General features: G+C 36.8%; 1 protein-coding gene across 1 annotated transcript in view; it reads right to left on the reverse strand.

The window, feature by feature from the left end:
- Nucleotides 1–4,805: 4,805 nt before the first annotated feature.
- The window catches only part of PRDM6 (PR/SET domain 6), a 73,754-nt gene continuing 58,304 nt past the window's right edge, over nucleotides 4,806–20,255 (reverse strand). Inside the window, exons 6-7 of the mRNA XM_053932430.1 lie at nucleotides 12,037–12,213; nucleotides 4,806–5,116 (exon numbers count right to left, since the gene is read on the reverse strand). Coding sequence (XP_053788405.1) covers nucleotides 5,002–5,116; nucleotides 12,037–12,213 — 292 coding nt within the window. The 3' untranslated portion in view covers nucleotides 4,806–5,001. The remainder of the gene's footprint in view (nucleotides 5,117–12,036; nucleotides 12,214–20,255) is intronic.

A 20,255-nucleotide genomic window follows, 5' to 3' on the forward strand; every position in this document is an offset into this window, starting at 1 on the left:
AATACAATTCTTGTTAGAAAGAACTTTCCTTGGATGTACAGAAACTTGCCTTGAATGATTGACTATCCCTGCTACTTGCAAATCAGCAGGCAATCTGCTGGCAAATTTACCTGAGTATTTTCTCAAATACAGTAGTTTTGCACAATGATTCTACCATGGTGTTTCTTGTGCTTATGTAAAAGGTCATATAACAAGAAAAATTACAGAAACTGACATATTTTTTGCATACTCAAGTGATACTTTTTCAAGTGGAACAAGTGGTAACTTAGTAAACTAATCGCTGCTCTTTGACACGCACAATGGCAGTGAAATAATGCTGAAAAAGGCACTGAAGGTCCTTTGCACTGGAGCATGGTTACTGCTTTTAGCTATGGTTTTAGAGTGACTTCTGATTAATGAGTTTTGAGTCTTCATCAACTGGAATTTTGAAATTCTGTCTCAGTCCCCTAGATGGTGATCCTTTTAATCAGGATTCAGGTAAAAGAAAATTACTCAACCACAAAAAAGCCCAGCACTTGAGTAGGCAAAATAGAAAAACCTGGTTATAATATGGCATGATTTGCATCATAACCAAAAATATTGGTTAAAAAAAATATTCCAAAATGCATTTGAGAAATTTATTGAGCATAAATGTGATGTTTTCTCAGCAATACATCGATAGGAGTTGTGAGACTCAGTGACCAAGAAACCTAAACTTAATCTCATTCTCTTCTGACTGCAAGAGTTTGGAACTTCCAAGCTGCAAGCACCTTTTGGAAGCTGATAATGACAACTACAGCAAGGCATGCTGATTATTTGAGGCTACCTTCAATGCACAATCATTCCAGCATATTTGATTTTCTGCAGAATACAGACAAAATTCCATAAGTAATATTAACATAAGACAAAGGCTTAGGGTACAGTAATAGAAATGTTTTATTAATCAAATATATTTACATTTCTTCATCTTCTTTTTAAATGTGTGCCTGTTATTTTCATTTAAGCACAATGTAATCTTTACATTTGATATCACAAGAATACAACTACATGCATGACTTAATTGGTCCTTCACAGTAAAAAAGAGACAATTTTATGAAGTTTAAAAAATGCAAGAAAACTGTTGATCTTTCTAATTACAGTGTCATTATTATTTTTATTACAACACAGGACCCCTTCAGCATACCCTACATCTATAGAGTGGATTTATGGGTTTTTCAGATTGACTTGATGATTTCGAAAGTTACAAAATCTAGGAAGAAAGAAAAGATTACATGGAGTCCCAGAAAATTATATTTTCTGGAATCTCATCCACAGAAAAGACTTGCATGGAACAGAATAGCATTCTAATTGTAATTTCTAAAAAAATGAGAGCAACTTAACTACTCTTAAAAGCAATGAGGGCTTAATATTGGACATTCACTTATTTATTTGTTTGAAATCACACAATTTTTCAGCTATAAGACAGCATCACATAAAGCAATGGCACCATACAAAAAATAAATTTGAATTTAAAGGAGAGATGATGTTACCAAAAGTAAAAGGTATACACATAATTTCTTGTAAATTTCTAGTATGTAATATACTGTAATTATTATATTATTCCCAATTCAGGTTTCTTATTGGGAAGAAAATTAAACTGTATTTAAAACTATCATCTTTAGGGGCTATAAGTAGGATTATAAAGGACCCAAACTCTTTCTGAAAGGTATAACTCTATGAACATATAAAATTTAATTCCACACTGAAAAAGAATCAGAACTAGGCACAATTTTAAAATATGATTTCCAACATGTTCAGGCTGAACAAAAAAAATCAAAATCCAAAAGCTTGTATTCAGAAATTCTGAAATGGCAGGCACATAATAACTACATTTAAAGATAATTGTATTACACTTACTGCTTCAGATTACTGTGTGCAAACACATATTGTATGCATAATAGACCTAAATGTACATTTGTTCTGCTGATACATGAACTGAAACTCACTCAGTATTTGGGAAGTCCAGACAGGAACTGAATTCTGTGTAGTCCAAATCTAGAATGTATTTTGTGTTCATGTTGGTTTTACATTTGCCATACTGTAACAGAATGACAAATGCGGTACTCAAGAAAATGACACTATGAATTGCAACTGTATTGCTTTCATATGCTACAAAATGTGTTGTGAAAATGCAATGTATAAAATAATACAATAATTGAAGTCTTTAGGCATACCAAACAACATAGTGATTTACACTAGAAAGAATTATTTGGAAGGAAAATAAAATAAGTTCTGCAGACATACTACTCTAGTGCATTTTTTTTAAAAATCCAGTACAATCTTGAAACAATTGACCTTTACTTCACACCCATTCAGAAGAATATTTAGACATGTTTAAATGAAAACATACAAGTAAGCCTACCTGCAGTCAGCAGGGAACTTTTAATTTCTGTAAGCACCTACTTAGGTACTAGTTGCACTACAGGATTCAAATACAGTGGAGTACTCTTCACTGCCACACACCCCATCCCTGACCATGACAGCAGAGTTCGATAATGCAACAGCACAATTCACTGATCTAACATAGCTCACATTTGCTTTTCAGAGCATGACATTTTCCCACTTACTCCATTAATAAATTTTCTTATCTCTTGTTCTTTTTTTAACTGTTTACTTGCAGAAATGATCAACAGATATTATTCAAATAGTTAACTAAAAGTTGGTGCTCCAGAATATTACTTTACATTAAGTCACTTAAATAAGGGAAAATGTGAGCTACCAGGCATGACTGTCTGAAAGGTTTAGGATTTTATTTTGGTTTCTTCTGTTTCATTAACCTTGCTAGGAACAAAACAATGTTCAAACAGTCACCTTTAAGTTACAAGTCTTCCTACCCAGCTTCCCATGCTTCTTTGAACCTAAAAACAAACAAACAAACACATTTATGTAGTAGCTAAGAGTTTCTCATAGTTTTGAGGATAGAATCAGGCAGGTGACAGAATCGCTCACTCCCTATACCTCTGCACTCAGAAATAGAGCTGAAAACTCATAGGAATAAAGCTTCTTTATGAGATAATCTGGTATTTGCTACAACAATGATAAAAAAATCTTTTTTTCCCCCCACAATATATTTTACATTTTAATGGCCAAATACAAATACTCCTGAAGTAATTCCCTGCAAAACTTTGGAAACTCCAGATTCTGCAGTATAGTTTTTACAATATAATAAATGAACATTGTGCAGTATGGATGTCTTAGCTTTTAAACTCCTTTTAAATGCATTTGAATTTTACTGTAAGCTCTTTTTCTGCTTGAGCTCTTTGCAAATTCATAACTGAACCTGATGTCAAATTTGTAGCTGATTCTGTCTAGCCCTTTACAGAACTGGATACTTTATTCTCTACATATTTAAAATCATCCCCATAAATGTGTTTAAAATATTTAATATAATCAACCGAGCCCTTATGAGCCACTCAGCACTTCAGTTTTTGTGCAAAACTGAATTATTTTGTTTTAATCCCCATATTCTCCACAATTTTATTTTGCAGGTTTAACTTATGTTAAAGCATTACCTCAGACTGTTTAGGTTTTGCTTCTTGGTAGTTGTGATTTTGTTTCTTTTCTTTTACTTATTTTTTTTCCTTTTTCTTTTTTTTTTTCTTTTAGTTTTTTTTTTTTTTTTGGGGGGGATTTTTTTCCCTTTTTTTTAATATTTTTGTCAACCTACTGTGCTAGCATTGAGACAATCAATATATAAACAAACAGCGCTGGTCTCTAAAAGTGAAAACATAATTTGATTAGACAAAATCATGAAATCTGAAATACATCATGGAGAAAAGCATGAGGAAAAGCCAATATTGAAACTGTTAAATCAAACCAATGTCATGACATCTGAGCTTTTTACATTTATGTTGGGAATATTTTGGCTTTCCTTCATTCACTGTACCAGGCAAATTTCCATGAAGTGAATGCTATGAAGCCTCCAAGAAATTGATAAAGTATCTCTATTAAGATTTATCTTTTGGTTTTAAGCTCAGCCCAACTGTATTGAAAGCTTCATCTAATACAGGAGCATTTCCAATTTGATCCAGATAACAGACTGAAAATATCAATGGACTATAGTTTGGATTTCTGATTGGTTTTCCTAGAAATCAACATGACATTAAATCAGTTACCTAAACAAAAAGTATCTTCTCAGTTTTCTGCTCCTTGTAATATGATTTACACATGGACTGGAATATTTAGTGTTTAAAATACTTTCTACCACCTCTATCTTTCATCGCTATTAGACTGAATTTGAAAGCTCTATTAGTTTAACACAGTTTTCCTACTTGTTTCTTTTTATAATGTATATTTGCAGATATACAACATTTCATACTTTTTTTACTATTTTTTGTTTTTGTTTTTTCTTTGCCAGGATATCTATGACAATGCCAATGCAAACTAGTTGCATGAAAAAGTGCACACAGTGTGAGGCATGAGACTATGGAAATGGAATGCCCTTTGGTCTGAGGTGGCTGACACTGACCCAGGCATAGCTTGTGATCACTTTCCATCCCACACAGCAATTTCTATTACAGCCATGTCAAGATCAACTTAACCCAGCCCAGCCAAATGTACAGATTACATCTGAGTCCTTTGAATCATGCTACAAAAAAAGGTGCAACAATAAACAAGTCCATGTGCATTCTCAGACATAACCATGAGCAGAAGAACCCTTGAGATTCCTCACTTTGGCATTAAATAACAATTATAAAGGATTTTAGAATTAAAGCAATACATGAAGGGACTTGAAATGTTAACAGTCCCAAGTAACTTGTCAATTGAAATAAGACTTATCCCTAGTCATAAATAAATAATCTCTTTCCTGGTCTCACTTCCATGCCAGGATCAATATCGCTTAACATCTTACTTATTTTATTACTGCTTTTGGTTTTCTGGGACTGATTGAAAGTAGCTCAGAGGAAATCTTTGGTTTTGGTTAAGTGTCCGTGACATTTAATCATGACTTTCCTTGCAGTTTAATTCCAACCAGTCAATCAGTTAATCCACTTCAATTGATTCTGTGCTCTCTGTTATTGGCTTGCACTCATTGGGCATCCTCTGGTGTCGACTCAGCTGGGTGGCTTGTGTGAAGCTCCTCTCACACCTCTCGCACCTGGTGAAGGCAAGAGAGAAAATTGAGACCAGGGAGCTGCTCTGGGGGGCGGGGTGATGGGCTTTGTCTCATCCTGCCTAATCAGAACAGACACTCAAAAGTGCCTTCAGATTTTACTGGCTCAGGAGGTTTAATTGGTGGCTACTTCCAAGGCCTTGATGCCTATGATGGGACAAGGCCTGTCTGATTCAGAACAGAGGAATCTGTCAATAGACAGGGGGAAGGTGATTTCTCCAGAGAGGCCTGTCCTGCTGTAGCTCTGATCACTGTCAGTTCAAATAGATAAAGAACAAAAAGAGATTTTTAGGAGTGAGCCATCAAAGAGGCAGCTTGTCTGCAGTTTTCTGCTCTGTATCCCCTAAGAGAAATTGATGACAAATAGAATTTCACCTTCTGCTTTTTTAAAATCCACAATTGCCTATTGGAGGATGAGAAATCACAAAGCAGCAATCATTCAGTCCTAGAACAAGAGAAAACTATTTGTTTATCTGATCTGACCATGTAGTAAGATTCATTTTTAAAAGGCACATAGAGATAGTGGTTGCTTAATTATCTGCAAACATCCACACTATTTGAGATATCTGTGGGTTGAGCAAGAACTCATAACAGCGATCAGTGTTGCTTTGCTTTTATATTGTTTCCCTTTCTACCCTGTTCTCTCTTAGAAAACCATAATCTGCAAGAAAAATACTGTGTGAATGAATGAACAAAGCCACTGAATTTTGGAGAGGACAGAATAGGGGCTATTGTTGCCTTGGAATTAATCCCTTATCCTTGCTCTTAAAGACAAACTACTGTATTTAATCTCCCAAATGCTGCCTTCTAGATTTGCATTCTGAACACTAGAGAGGGGTTTGATGAGTCACAAACATGGACGGAGCAGATCCTTCTTGTATGGTGCTTGCTCCAAAAGCCATCTTCAGTTTAATGGTACCATGTGATGTTTTATCTCTAAAAAAGATTTTCATAAAAGTATCACTGCAATGAATCCTTCACCTTCAAAGGAGTAGTGAGAAAAACAATGGACTCAGCTAATTCAATTTAATATTTCTCTCTTCACTGATGTGAATGATAGAAAGTGAACTGTCAGTGATCTGCTTATTAAAAAAAGATATTTACACACATGTGTAACTGTGGATATGCTTCACATTAATAGTTTTTGGTGATAAATTTCTGCTTCAGCACTATTTAGCACAGACATTACAGAGTCATTCATCCGGGTTACTGTACCAATCTAAAATGTCAACACTTTTAAGTTGTATTTCCTTGATTGTCTTTCATGGAATATTTTTAGCATCCTATGCCACTGTTAAAAACTGCACTGTGATCTTGACAAATGTAAAATGTCAGCTTTAATGTATCAGACCTATCAGCTCAATGAAAATAACTCAGAAGTATTGATTACTTAATGATTTTTGGGGTATTCATTAACGTCTATGTGCAGATCATCCACTCTCCAGAACTCCTGAAGTGCTGATGACACATTAGTGCACTGCTGATTGTTTATTAGAAAACTGATTACTTACTGGATTACTGTGTCAAAATATACTACCTTTCATTGCCTGACAAACTTGCAAATTATTGTATTATTTTTATATACGTACATATATATCTATCACAGAGGCATAATAATCAATTTTAAGGCTGGGGGGTTAACTTAGTCTGTATGAGATATTACTGTCTACTTGAACTTGATAGTTTGGTAATTTTGATGTCTACAAAGACAAGTACTTTGCTTGATGAGTAATAGGGGGCTTGGATCCTTGCCTACCCAAGCTGTAAGTGATACAGTTGCAACATAACCTAGAAAAGCAGGTGTGACAAGCCCTAATTTCAAGAGCCTGGCCAAATAAATGAAATACAGGGTAACAGGATGCCTAGGCACCATTAGTGACTTAGATAAAGGCTATAGAGTCATCGAGAGGCAGTGTTACTCACTAAAATAATTTGCTCTGGCAGGCCTCCTTACCCTTTCTGGAGCTTGTCTGGGAGGCTAGAATTGGGCAGGCATTTACTCAGCACCTTGCATTGCTAGTGAAAATTCAGAGCAAGGTTTACCATATTGCTTTAAAATACAACTTCCCATCCTTTATCCACAAGATTCCTCTGTTGTAGAAGTGCTCTACCTTTCCTGCTACAGGCTGATACACTAACATCAAGGCACAGGAAAGAAGGATGCTAAAAAGAGAGCAGCTACCCTTTATGAATAGTAAGGCCATGGCTGCCAAGCATTGCTGCTGGTCAAACTGTGATGTCTGCACTTGCATAGCCCTTGGGCAAAAGTCAGAATAAAGCCTCTGACAAGGCACTTAATTCCCCTGTCTTTCTCTTGTACCTGGATAACCTTCAGATATTATCCAAGCTGCTTGGGATTTTCTAGGTACTTCCAAATTATGTGGGTGGTGCTTTCAGGACCATAATTTTGGGTATATAAGTACCTGGCTTATGGGCAGAGATGTGTATAAGGCTCCTGATTCCTCTTTTCAGTGTGGTCCAGAGAAGTTGTTGCTGGATACAAACTGATAGAAAAGGTGAAGATAATAGTGTCACAGCAGTCAGCATTACTGTCTCACAGTAGGTAGGAATGGGAAGAATAGAAGGAATATTTTTCTTCTGGATTGTGATGTACTCTGTGCAATCTCTCCCTCTACTAACCATTCTTTCCCAGCCCATCATAGCAGAATAACCACTCCCATAAGCTCTGTCTATGAGACTGGTAAGCATGTGTGTGTTTTTGTGTGCATGTTCCTGTACTGTAACCCATACACTTTAGTGTTGTGTTGGAAAGTTGAACAGTAGTCAAAATTGTCAGAAAGGAAAAAGAGTCCATATCTCATGTGACCACCAAGAAACCATGGGGCTGAGCCCAAGCCTGAATGCTAGACATATCAAATTTTGGCTAAGCCTGCACTGTAGATACATGTATTGGCAATAATGACACTTATTAACTCAGATACAATTTAATTTCCACTTAGGGCAATCAGGCCCAGAGGCATATAGGTCCAAAACAATTTCAAACAATTAGATACCATCAGTGAAAACTGGATCCATGTTGCCTTCTTTTACAATGTATGTGTACACTGTAATTGTAAGGAACAATGTACTATAGCATTCAACCTTCTCAGCCTCAAGGCTTCATTCTGCCACAGGGTTTCCTGGTATGATTTGCTTGGGTGGAGAGGGTAAACAGAATTGTTCTTAAGCTCAAAAAGTGCACCAATAGTTTTGGGATATTTCTACAGTACTGGGGTTTCTGATCTTGTAGAGATAGTCCTCATTGTTACTGGTCTGCTTGTTTGCTTCACAGTGCTTTCAAAATATAGACAGTGAGAATTGGTTTAATTTGCACCTTTGTGTCAACCTCTGTGAAAGGCTTTGGGTGGAGAAAATGCTGAGGGTCTACTTTAGAGAAAAAGACATTAATTTGATACTCTAAACATTTAAAGATTTCATTCAACTAGTACATTTAACACTACATTTTAAACTCCTTTGGAAGGGTATCAAAAATCAAGAAAAGCTATCAACCAAAGAAAATCCCTCTTGACAACACTGAGATGTCACTGCAGGTACAAAATACATATTCAACCTAAAATGAATGCTCCCCAGTTTTGCATTTCAGTAAGAAACAATGTAAAAATTGTGAGCTGTTGCAGGCTGGAAGAATCTTTCCTCTTAATTATTTTGGATTGACTCCTAAATATTCAATCTTTAATTAACCCTGATTCTGTAGGCAAATCCCTTCACTATTTTTTAATTTTGCTGAAATGGAAGCAGGGAGGGGGAGAAAAAAAATAAGAAAAAAAATTAAGAGAACAGAGGTGACAAATAATTTTCCTTTTTCTCCTGCATTTTAATTTACTTGAGACCTTTGTTCCCAGACTAGCAGCCCTAATGGAGACTTCAGTAAGATAAGAATACACAAAACTTTACAGTGGTGAGGCTGGCTTGATAGCTTGTGATGACATGAAAAGTCAAATTCAGCTAAAGCTTTGACTACAGATAACCTCACTTAGCATTGTTATCTTAATGAAAAGAAAATAGAAAAGTCTTCCACCATACATCCAAATGTACCTAGGACCTACAAAGAAAATGCCCGTTCACAGAAAAAGCTTTTTAACCAATCCCAAACACTGCCTTATAAAACAATTAATCTGAAAAATTTTTAACAATATTATCACCAATGTTCACCATTTTAAAACCAGCTTCTGGAAATAATATGCATGCAAACATACTTAGTGTTTAACATTGCTGACTTAATCTATGCTGACTGTAATTTGTCTGTATACCACATATGAACATCACTGCCCTACTGCATTAGAAATCATGAGATTGCATTCACAGCAGAAGCACCTTCAAAATTATACCTGTTATTTTTAAAATAACTTAGCTAGAATTTAAGTAATTTATCACTATCCATGCATGGCAAATCTTTCTAATATTAAAAATATTACTTAAAAGAAGTGTGCACATCACCACAAATACAAACTTCTTTGAGGTACAGAAACACTATCTCAGTGGGCTTTTCTGTCTTTTTTTTTTTCTATGTAAGTGTACACTCAAAATTCCTTCATAAACAAACATTTTAAACCTAAATTGCATGATCAAGAGACAGAAATTTTGTTTGTTCTATTTATGGTTCTTGCTTAATAGAATTTGTTGAGAGCTTTTTCCTAAACTTTCTTAATACCAGATCTTGTGCAACCCTTTTCCAAAGCAGGATCCAAACAGTGATGAGACATCAAGATGAGCTGCAGCTCTTTCTTTTTCCTCCAGCAGAGATAATAGATTGATTTCTGGATAAGTTTTCTGCCCCTCCTCTCTCAAATGCAAGTAGTCCTGCATAAGAGACAAATCTGCCCTTTTGAACAGCTTGCAGGATCAAGGCTTGTGTATCCTCTTATCAGACTAGCAAGGATAGGAAGATCTGCAGCTCCAGTTTTAGCTTCACATGAAGTTACTAGTCAGCTTAGTGCAAATACTTCAACAAGCCTTCCAGAGAAAAAATGGTACTACTGTTTCTTGTGCTTGAGGAAGAAACTAAAGAAACACCTTGCACAATTAAAATTATGCCATACATCATAAAGAACTTATAGAAATATAGAAATTATACTTTTTTTGTTGTTGTTGTTGCGCTGTCCTGCAACTTAAGGAATAGTCAGATACATTCTGGAATGCTTAAGTGCTTCCACATGAGCAGGGCAAAGCATAACAAAAAAAACCCACCCCAAAACCCAAAAAACCCGCCAAAAAAAACAAAATAAAAACCAAACCAGACCAAAAAACAAATCCCAGACCTCTTGTTGGTTATATTACATACATTAAGCTCTTTCACAAATGAAATTGTGCTGTAATCAAGTCCATTTTGGAAAAAGGTAAAAAAGTTAGTAAACCAAAGGGGAAAAATAATTACTCTAAATGGGGCAAAATAGCAGATCTATTGGAAATATGACAAAAAGAGAACGTTAAGGAAAAAAATTAAGTGGAGTCAACAAGGTTACACATAAGTAACACCTTAACATTAAACAAAATCTATTTTCCATTTTGACCTGGAAACCTCTTCCATTAATTACTAAAATCTATTTACACAGCAACTAGATAGAATCAATCTGATTGCTCACACCATTTTTGGCTCACTTTCTGTGGGCTCTGGGCATTTTCAACAGACTGGCTCAAGAGATGTTGATACCTAGATTTTCTGAGTTGATACTGAGATATTCTGAGATGTTCCATGCTATCCTAGCCATGATTTCTGCTATGCAAGTTCTTCTGTGCTGGATATGCAGGATTTTGTTCCTGGTTTGCCCCCTTGTCCCCAGCAAAGACATGTATGGAGGCCGTGCTTCCTTCCAGCCTTACATGGAGGCAAAGTTCACCAGTATCTGTCGGGTTTGTTATGAGGGGCTCTGACAGGCCCCACGACTGAGCTCTCTAACATTAACCAGATCAAAAGCACAGTCTGGCAAAAATAGAAAAAAAAGACAAACAGAGAAAAGTAGAAAGAGAACCAATAGTACTTGGAGAACTGGGAGAGACACAAACCTTCTACACTTATTCCCCTTTCTCCTAGGAACATCCAGGAAACTTCCAAAAGAAGTGGTATCAATACATTAGGTGGAATTGCTCCAGTGACCACATGTAAATACTCTGAGCCTGCCAGTTCAGCCAAGACAAAGACACAAGTATGGGATATATTTCTTCTGCTTTGGAGAACACTTCCTGTTTTGTAGGCAGTCTTGCACAACAGAAGGTAAAATAAACCTGGATCAGCTAAACTATTGCTGGACATGAACACTGCTGGAAGATTTCTCAGACAGGTATGTACTTTGCTTTAGTATCAGTAATTGAAAACTTCAGAAATTGATGTAGTCTGTTTAATATAAAATCATCTTTATAAGGTGACTTATTTTTTTTTCTTATACCTTGGACAGCTGAGCACTTTCAATTTATTACTATGATCTTTCAAAACTTATGCCATAAGTCAGAGTTACATTTTCTATCCAATGAGACTAAAACAAGGTGCATATTTTCCCCCATATATAACTAGAGCCAAATTATCTTTTAAGTGAAGCTCCATCTACCTCAGCATATAGACATCAAAGAATCATATTAATGTTCTTACAGCATGGCCTGTCTCAGTCTTGATCATATTTTCAGCTGTAGTTCTCTGGAAGTAGCTTGCCACTTAATTAAAACAGTCAAGGTATCATTAGAGAACAGAAAATTGTGCAAGGCTTTCAAGAAACTCAAAATCAAACCCATATAAATTCTGATTTTAACAGCACCACTAGCTGTTTTACCACATGGTCTGATCTTGGCTTTCAAGGGAACCGCTGCCAAGTGCTGGTGATGCTAGTGAGCAGCAGCAACGCATTTCCCTCCCTAATCTCAGCTGGCAAAAGCTGCTGGCTTCAAGTACTTACTTGAAGGGCTTTTCTCCAGTGTGTGTCCGGATGTGATTGTTAAGCGTTGTGGCACCAGCAAAGGCGCGCCCACAGTAGCCGCACTTGAAAGGCCTGTCACTGGAGTGCGTCACGACGTGGTTCCTCAGCTCCGAGGGCTGGGAGAAAGACTGTGAGCAGTGGCCACACTGGTAGGGCCTGCAGTGGGAAAGAGAAACAGCATGCCATCAGTGCTTTCTGTTGGCATGAGCAGGAAACAACATGGGAAGGGGCTCCTGATCTTCCCAGTAATTTCCAAAGAGAACTGTGGGTGCACTTCTCTGGGTCTTTCTTGCAAAACACAAACCCAAAACTTCACAACCTCTTTAACAAATGTGAAATTTTTGGGTAGGAATTAAATGAGACCCAAAAACCATAAATCAGCAAACTAGTGAGCCTGCACTGCACATCTGCCTGCCTTAGTTCTCTCAAACTCAACATGGTGCTCCTTAGTCAAAAAAAAAAAAAAAGATCCATACACATTGGAGCTGAGGGACTCATGAAATCCTGCGTCTGTTGGTGTGAGCTACAGTCTTACTTGCAAATGGGTGTCTGAAGTTTATATGTACATCCTATCTGTATTCCATAGAGGTTTTTAGAGATCACCTATTTCAATAAGAGACTTGGAAAAAATGACCACTGTATAAAAATTATCTTTCTGTTTTCTTATTTCAGTTGAAAATCTTTACATTTTATCAACATTTTTTCTCCCATCCAGACTGAAAATGCCTGTTTTGGGGATCTTGAAAGGAAACGCAGAACTCAGATGTTCAACATCTTGTTAAACATAAGAAACAAACACACAAAACTAACTGATATGTTACAAATTCAGAATCATAAAAAGCAGACTGCAAACATAGGGAAAAAAAAGGATACAAGACAGCAATGTGAGACTGGTCTGCTAAAATGCTAAATAAAATAAAATGCCAAGAGACCATATCTATATATTTCTCTTTGGTAAAAGTGGCTTTATATCAACATTGTACGAGGGCTTTTTCCCCATTTCACATTTGTTTTAAGGTAGTAGCAGAGTCCTAAATGCTTATCAGACTGTTTGCTAAGAAAATTAAGATCTTTTTTCTGGAGGGATAATAATGATTTTTACCCTACACAACATTTTAACTCTTGGTGTCTGTGTTTCCAGAGCCAATGGCCAACACAGCCGAATTGTGCTCTCTGTAATAAACATATATGTTTAAATGGCTAGAAACCAAAACTAAAGGGAAAGAAACAATGGTGACCAGGCATGTACAATTCAATTAAGTGCAAAATAAAGTGAACTATCTCATTTGTCAAGTGAACTGCTTAATTGTGGCTACTTGCATCACTGAACACAAATACTATTATTTTACAGTGCTTCAGAGCACTGAATCCTGATTGTAGAATTTTTTAGTTTGATTAATAGCTCAGTATTCATCAATAACTCAATAGCTTAAAATTTTAATTACTCGCATTTGAAAATCTAACTACTCTCCAACAAGTTTGAAGGTTAGATATGAAAGCTGTGGAAATGTATTTCAGATTATGTGGCCCTTAAAGATACACAGATATAGGTAAAATAATACTAAAAAAAAAACTAAGAAAGTGTTTTTCTGCTTCTCTTACTGAAAGACAAGTAGTAACATGTCCAGTTTTCACCTTTCTTGGAGTCGAAGGTAATTTGCATAGAAAACATTTATCAAAATTGGTATGAAATTTCAAGAGCTGATAAAAAAGAAATAATTGGCAAATGCAGTAATCACTTTTAAGAAAAATAATGCAATAATATATATATGGAATAATATATTCCATATCCAAGAAACATTGATTTTTTAAATAGTGGAAAAGACCATTAACATCTATTAGCCTCTGGTTATCTATTTTTAACAGCAATCACAAAAAATGATGCAATGCTGCATAAACCAATTAATCTTTTTATTTTTTAAACTGATAAACAAATCAATGTGATTAATTTAATGCAGTGAAAATTCACACTGTAACTTGTCTGTAAACAGTCAAAATTTCAAACCAGATGTAAGTGAACATTGTGATGCCAAACAATATGGGTACATTGGTTCAAAATAAATGTTTTCTTTACAAAATACTCAGAATATATTTCACTGGCTTACGCTCAAATAAATCAGCCCTGTAAAAGATCACTTATTGTTAGATCACTTCAACTCCATTTTTCTGATTGATCCACATCTTAGGAGAAAAGCTATTTAAAAAGTTACCCTTCTCTTTGCAGAGGATGCATTTATCCAGTTTATATCCAGGTAATGCCAATTAATGCTAAAATGTGTAATTTTTTTAAAGCTTAGATAAATGACACACACTAGACAAAATTAATTTTAAAAAGAGGCCCTAAAAATACATTCAAATACTGTAACATCTTAAAAATTCTCTAATTTTCACAATTGCAGATTTAAATATACCAGCTTCCAACAACTTTTGGATACTACTATTTTTAAAAAACAACAAAAAAAATTACATTCAATAAGTACAAAAGTTATCATTCTGTTCTCTGGTAACAATTTTACTGTGCTCAGAATTTTTTCTCTTAAAAGAAAATAAAATCAATATGTTATTTTTCAAAAAGTGAAAGTGGCGCTGAAGGATTGAACATGAGCAGTGCTCGGTTCAGTGAGTACATTGACATGGGCAGAGCAAGCTTGCCTTTGATGAAGCAGTTATGTCTTCTGCCATCACTTTTGTCTGCAAAAGTGGGACAATAGGACAAGGAATTAAGATGGTGACCTCGCTATAACAGAGTTTTGCAGATAAGGAGGAACAGTGACAAAGGGACAGAAATGTTGGTCTTCATAGGCTGTGCTTCAAAAATCCACTGCTGGACTGAATGCACTCCTAGCTCAGAAAAACTCATTTCCTTGGAATAACCAATACATATGCTGTACTTTCTTGAGCTTCATAGTATTCATGTGAATCAAAATCTTACCAGATTGTAATTTTAAGTTACAGTTAAGAGCAGCTAAACTGATTACAGCCATATGCAGATGAGAATGATGTTCTAACAGCCATCAAAAGTAGTTCTAATGTTTTTTTATTAAACACCTAGTTACATGGGAGCTTTTAGCTCCACATCTTTCTTTTTGAGCTTAAAGAAAGGAAATCTACTTACCCAGAAGAAAATTTTCCTGTTGGAAAAATTACACTGTTGTTATTAATCCCATGCATCATTGATAAACTGTCTAGGTTTACTGACATTTAGAATCCATCAGATTTTTCTAGAGACCTTAATCCTACAGTCTCTGACTATATGATGGCCCATATAGGAACACAGGCCATCTAAATTGAAATTCTGAGAGCAATTCTAATGTAATAGTTTTCAGATTTTGTGGTAATTTATAATTTGAGCTTTTCCAAGTTGTGCAAGACATTTCAAAATGAAAACACTAGGAATAAATTTTGCTTTCTGAGCTGGACAATCTCTTGAATGATTTCATTCTTTGGTCAGGTCTTTTCATGTCTTAAAATTCTCTTACTTTTGCAGCTGATATTTTTCAGGGTCAAACTACATTCTGTATGGGACTTATAAGTCCCTATAAGGCTTACTGAACCTCACCAAAGCTCATGCTTTGGGCAGGGAATGTAGAACCCCTAAGATGTACAAAGCATATTAAGAGAATACAAAAATCTACATGCTTTCATCTGAAATAGCTACTGAGAGACAGCTGTACATTTAGATAATTCTTTCTAGATTTTCATTTAGCAAAACTGGCATCACTTTATTTGTCTTTTACTATTCCTCTGCCAAAAGAATATATTTTCCAAATCCTGACTCCTAAGTGTATCTAAGTGTTATAAATTTATTTTCTACATCATAAATTATTAACTCTTTGAATTATTAGTACCTTGGAAAACCCAATCATTATTTTCCACTGCATTTTCAAACAATTTTCTTTATGTTTAATAGGTTTTTAGTGTGGCCTCGTCAGAAGTGAATTTGCTCTTTTCAAGGGGCATATAGAATTCTAGTGTAATTTAGAAGAGAAATTGATTGTAAGAGTGAGTTCCTGAATACTTGTAACTTTGTCATTGAAACTCTGTCAGCCTAATGAGACAAAATAGCGCAGTGCTGTATTCTTTTCCCTCAGAAAGAGCTAGAAAAGCACCAGTTGAAAGGAGACTGGCATGTGATTGAAAGTGCTTTTCTCCCTGTTGACGGCTAAGAAGTAAAAAACTGACATGATCATTGATCTATAGAATGGTCTGTGTTGAAAGGGGCTTTAAAGACCATCTTGTTTCCAACCCCTTGCTATGGGCAGGGACACCTTCCACTCAGGCTCCATCCTATTTGGCCTTGATCATTCCCAGGATGGGGCATCAACAGCTTCTTTGTGAAAATTTCAAGTCTATCTCATTACCCTCACGCTAAAGAATTTCTTTCTTACATCCCATATAAATTTACCCTCTTTTAGTTTAAAGCCATTATCCTTTTTTCTATCATGAAATGTCTTCACAAAAAGTCTCTCTCCAGCTTTCTTGCAAGCCCCTATGTGTACTGGAAAGCTCATATGAGGTGTCCCTGAGCCCTTCTTTTCTCTACACTGAACAGCCCAAATTCTCTCAACCTGTCTTCATGCCTCTGATTATCTTTGGGTTGTCCTCTGGACTCTCTCTAGGAGATCCACATCCTTCTAATGTTGGAATCCCCAGAGCTGGATGCAGTGTTCCAGGTGGGTTTCACAAGAGTCGAATAGATGGGGACAATCACTTCCTGCCCATGCTGCTTTTGACCCAGCCCAGGACATGCTTGGCTTTCTGGGTTGCGAGTGCACATCTGGCTCATGTCCAACTTCTTATTCCCCAACATCCAAGTCCTTCTGCTCAGGAATGTTCTCAATCCATTCTCTACCCAGCCTGTATTTGTGCTTGCGATTGACCTGAACCACATTTAAGACCTTTCACTTGCTCTTGTTGGGCTTCATGATGTTCACACAGTCCCACCTTTCCAACCTGCCAAGGTCACTCTGGATGGTATCCCTTCCTTCCAGCATGTCACTTGCCTCACACAGTCTGGCGTCATCAGGCTGAGGTTGCTCACTATCCCTGTCACCAACAAACACTGCTGTGCTACATAGCATCAGCCCAAATAGCAGCCCCTAAGGAATATCCCTGGTCTCCACTTGGAGATTGAGGCACTGACCACAACTCTTTTGAATGCAACTTTCCCGCCAATTCCTTATCCATTGAGAGATCTGACCATCAAATAAATCCAGGTCTCTTTACTTCAGAGACATGGCTGCTGTGTGCAAACACTTTGCACAGGTCCAGGTAGATGACCTCAGTCTCTATTCCTTATTCACCAACTATTCTACAGCACTCTTATAGAAGGCTACCAAATTTGTCAGGCATGATTTGCCCTTCGTAAAATTGTGTTGGCTGTCATCAGTCACCACACTATTTTCCATGTGCCTTTACCTAGTTGCCAGGGGGATTTGCTCCGGGCTCTTGCCAAGTTCCAAGGTGATACTGACTGCCCTGTAGTTCTCCAGGTCTTTCTTTTTAACAGTGGAGGTGATGTTACCCCTTTTTGAATCAGCAGAACTTCACCAGACTGCCATGACCTCTCGAATATGACAGATAGTGGCTTTGCCACTTCATCCACCATTTCTCTCAGGATATGCACATGCTTCTCACCAGGCCCCAGGGGCTTACAACTCTTCAGGTTCTTTAGATGGTCTTCAGTCTGATCTTCTGCAGCTGGCAGTTCCACATTCTCCCACTCACATGCCTTTGCCTTCCATGGCATTGGTGATGTGACAGGAACATTTGCTAGTAAAGTTATTGACTAGCTCAGCCTTTTCCATGTCATAGGTCACCAGGCCTCCTGCTTCCTTTTAGAGAGGCCCCACATTTTTCCTGGTCTTCCTTTTATCACTAATGTAACAACAGAAGTTTTTGTTGTCCTAGATGTCCCTGCCCACATTTAATCCTATCAGGACTTTAGCTTTCCCAAAGGAATTGACACAGCTTTCCCAAAGGGATTCCTGACTACTTAGACAATCTCTCTGTATATCTCTTGGGCTACCTGTCTGTGCTTGCATGCTCTGGAAGCTTTCTTTTTGTCTTTTAATTCATCCAGGGGTTCCCCATTCATCCATGCAGGTGTCCTGGTAGTTTGCCTGACTTCCTCTTTGTTCCTGGGCTTTGAAAAGGTGATTGATCTCACAGTCTCAAAGAGTGGGACACAGGGCTCCCTTGAACCCAGGACAGCATTTCTCATTGTTATAGGGTGAAGGCTGCCATACCACAGCCTCTGCAAGGAACCCAACAAGCAGGGCAGGTTGAAGGGGGGCCAGCATCAGCTTTCAGGATCTGGCCTTTATACAATGCACAGCTTTAAGAGCACAGCTGCAGTCAAAGGAGTTAGGTCACAGTTGTTCTCAAAGGAAGGTATTTTTGAGGAATGCCCTCTTCTAGCAAGTTAAATTAAGGCTGGAGAACAAATTGACACCTCAGGATACTGCTAATTTGCACACAGAAACATCCCTAGCATCAGCAGAGCCATGGGTGTCTACCTTCACTGCATCTGGACTCCACATCCCCTGCTTTGTTGGTGTTCCCCTTAGGCAGCAGAGCTGCTCTCCCAAGTACCTCAGGCACCATGCAGCAGCAGGGATGGCAGTGCTGGACCTGCTGGGAGTTCTGCAATCATCTGTTACAAATGCTTGTGAAGAAACTAGCCAAAGCAGAAAGCCAGAACACTTCAAGCATCTGCAAGCTTCGGTAGCTGTCAGGGAGAGTTGCTGCTCTGTAGACCTGTTATTATTAGTAGCTCTGAGTACTGGGCACTTGCAAACCTTTATGAGAAGATCATGCAAGAACCAGCATGAAATTCAGCATTAAGTTTACTTTAACTGAGCAATACTCAATAAACAGAAATAGACAACACTTGCTCAAAGCATATATTTTTTAGAAGTCTGTTTGGGAGAGGTTCAAATCAATTTGTGGACTTGGGGGGAGCACCAAGGTCAAAGACACAGAACCTATAAAGAAAATATAAACACAAAATGGACTAAGCCATGATATTAGAGAAAAACATCTATTAAATTGGTAACTTCAACTTCCTATTAAGAAAAACAAAACAAAACATGCTTACTATTTAATATTGAGGTGATATTGCAAAATGTGAGTATAATGTCTTGAGTAAAGAAGAATTGTGAGTGCCAGTTCACATCCATAATCTGTCATCCATAAGCACATTTATGGAGTGTGCTTTCCCTCAGATTCTCAACTTGAATACCTGGCAATCAATGAGAATATATATCATACAGATGTACAGGTTGTACCTGAAAATATGCCACACAGAACTCTTGAAGCCTTCTGCCTTGCCTCAACACCAATGTATCCTGAATCTGGTGATCATAGTGACATGGAATAGTGATGTCATTAAAAAAGACTGTGTCATTATCAGAAAAGTGGTTACTGTTAAAAAAACCAAAATAAAAATTGTTCATTGTAATAGAGTTTCAGTTACCCTCTTTCTGAGCCTTCCAAAGAGGATTGTTGAGAATTTCTGCAGCAGAAGGGAGGAAATAATAATAAAAAAAAAACAACCAAAAAACCCACCAAAACAAAATAAACACAAAAAAACCCTACAAAAATAGATTTTCAACTCTTGCTTCCAGAAATACCTTCTCAAACTACTTCTGTCTGGTCAAGGCTTAAGCAAGTCTTAAAGGCTCAGAAGGTCCCCGAGTTCAAGATTTTACAAATTTAAATTTCCACCTCCCACATACACTTCAAACCCAATTACCATTAATTTCAAAGAGAAGCCCTAAAAAATGTAACAAGCTAAAACAATTTTGGCAGAAAGGGAGAAGTATATAAATTAACCAGTAAATAATTAAAAGTGATTTTAAATTAAAATCTTAATCTTGAAGTAAAGCAAAAAGTACAGGAGATGATTTTAATAATTTCTCTTATTTGGGATTCATAATGTTTTAAAATTATTTTTATTTATTAAGTGATCTGCCAGATAAATAGGATCATTTATTTCTTGCTACTTCATGGAATTATGTGTATTATGGCCTATTTATGTCTGCTCTCATTTAGATGTTTCCTTAATCTCAGTTTTTGTACTATCTTTGTTTGAATTTCTCAAGCTTCAAGTAATCTGCTTTTCTTGTACTTCAGACCATTAATTGGTCTCCTATATAGATGCAAAGGTGTTTTCCCCGCACAGCACTGTTGCAAAA

This window comes from Vidua chalybeata, chromosome Z, assembly GCF_026979565.1.
Source record: "Vidua chalybeata isolate OUT-0048 chromosome Z, bVidCha1 merged haplotype, whole genome shotgun sequence".
Classification (NCBI taxonomy): Eukaryota; Metazoa; Chordata; class Aves; order Passeriformes; family Viduidae; genus Vidua; species Vidua chalybeata.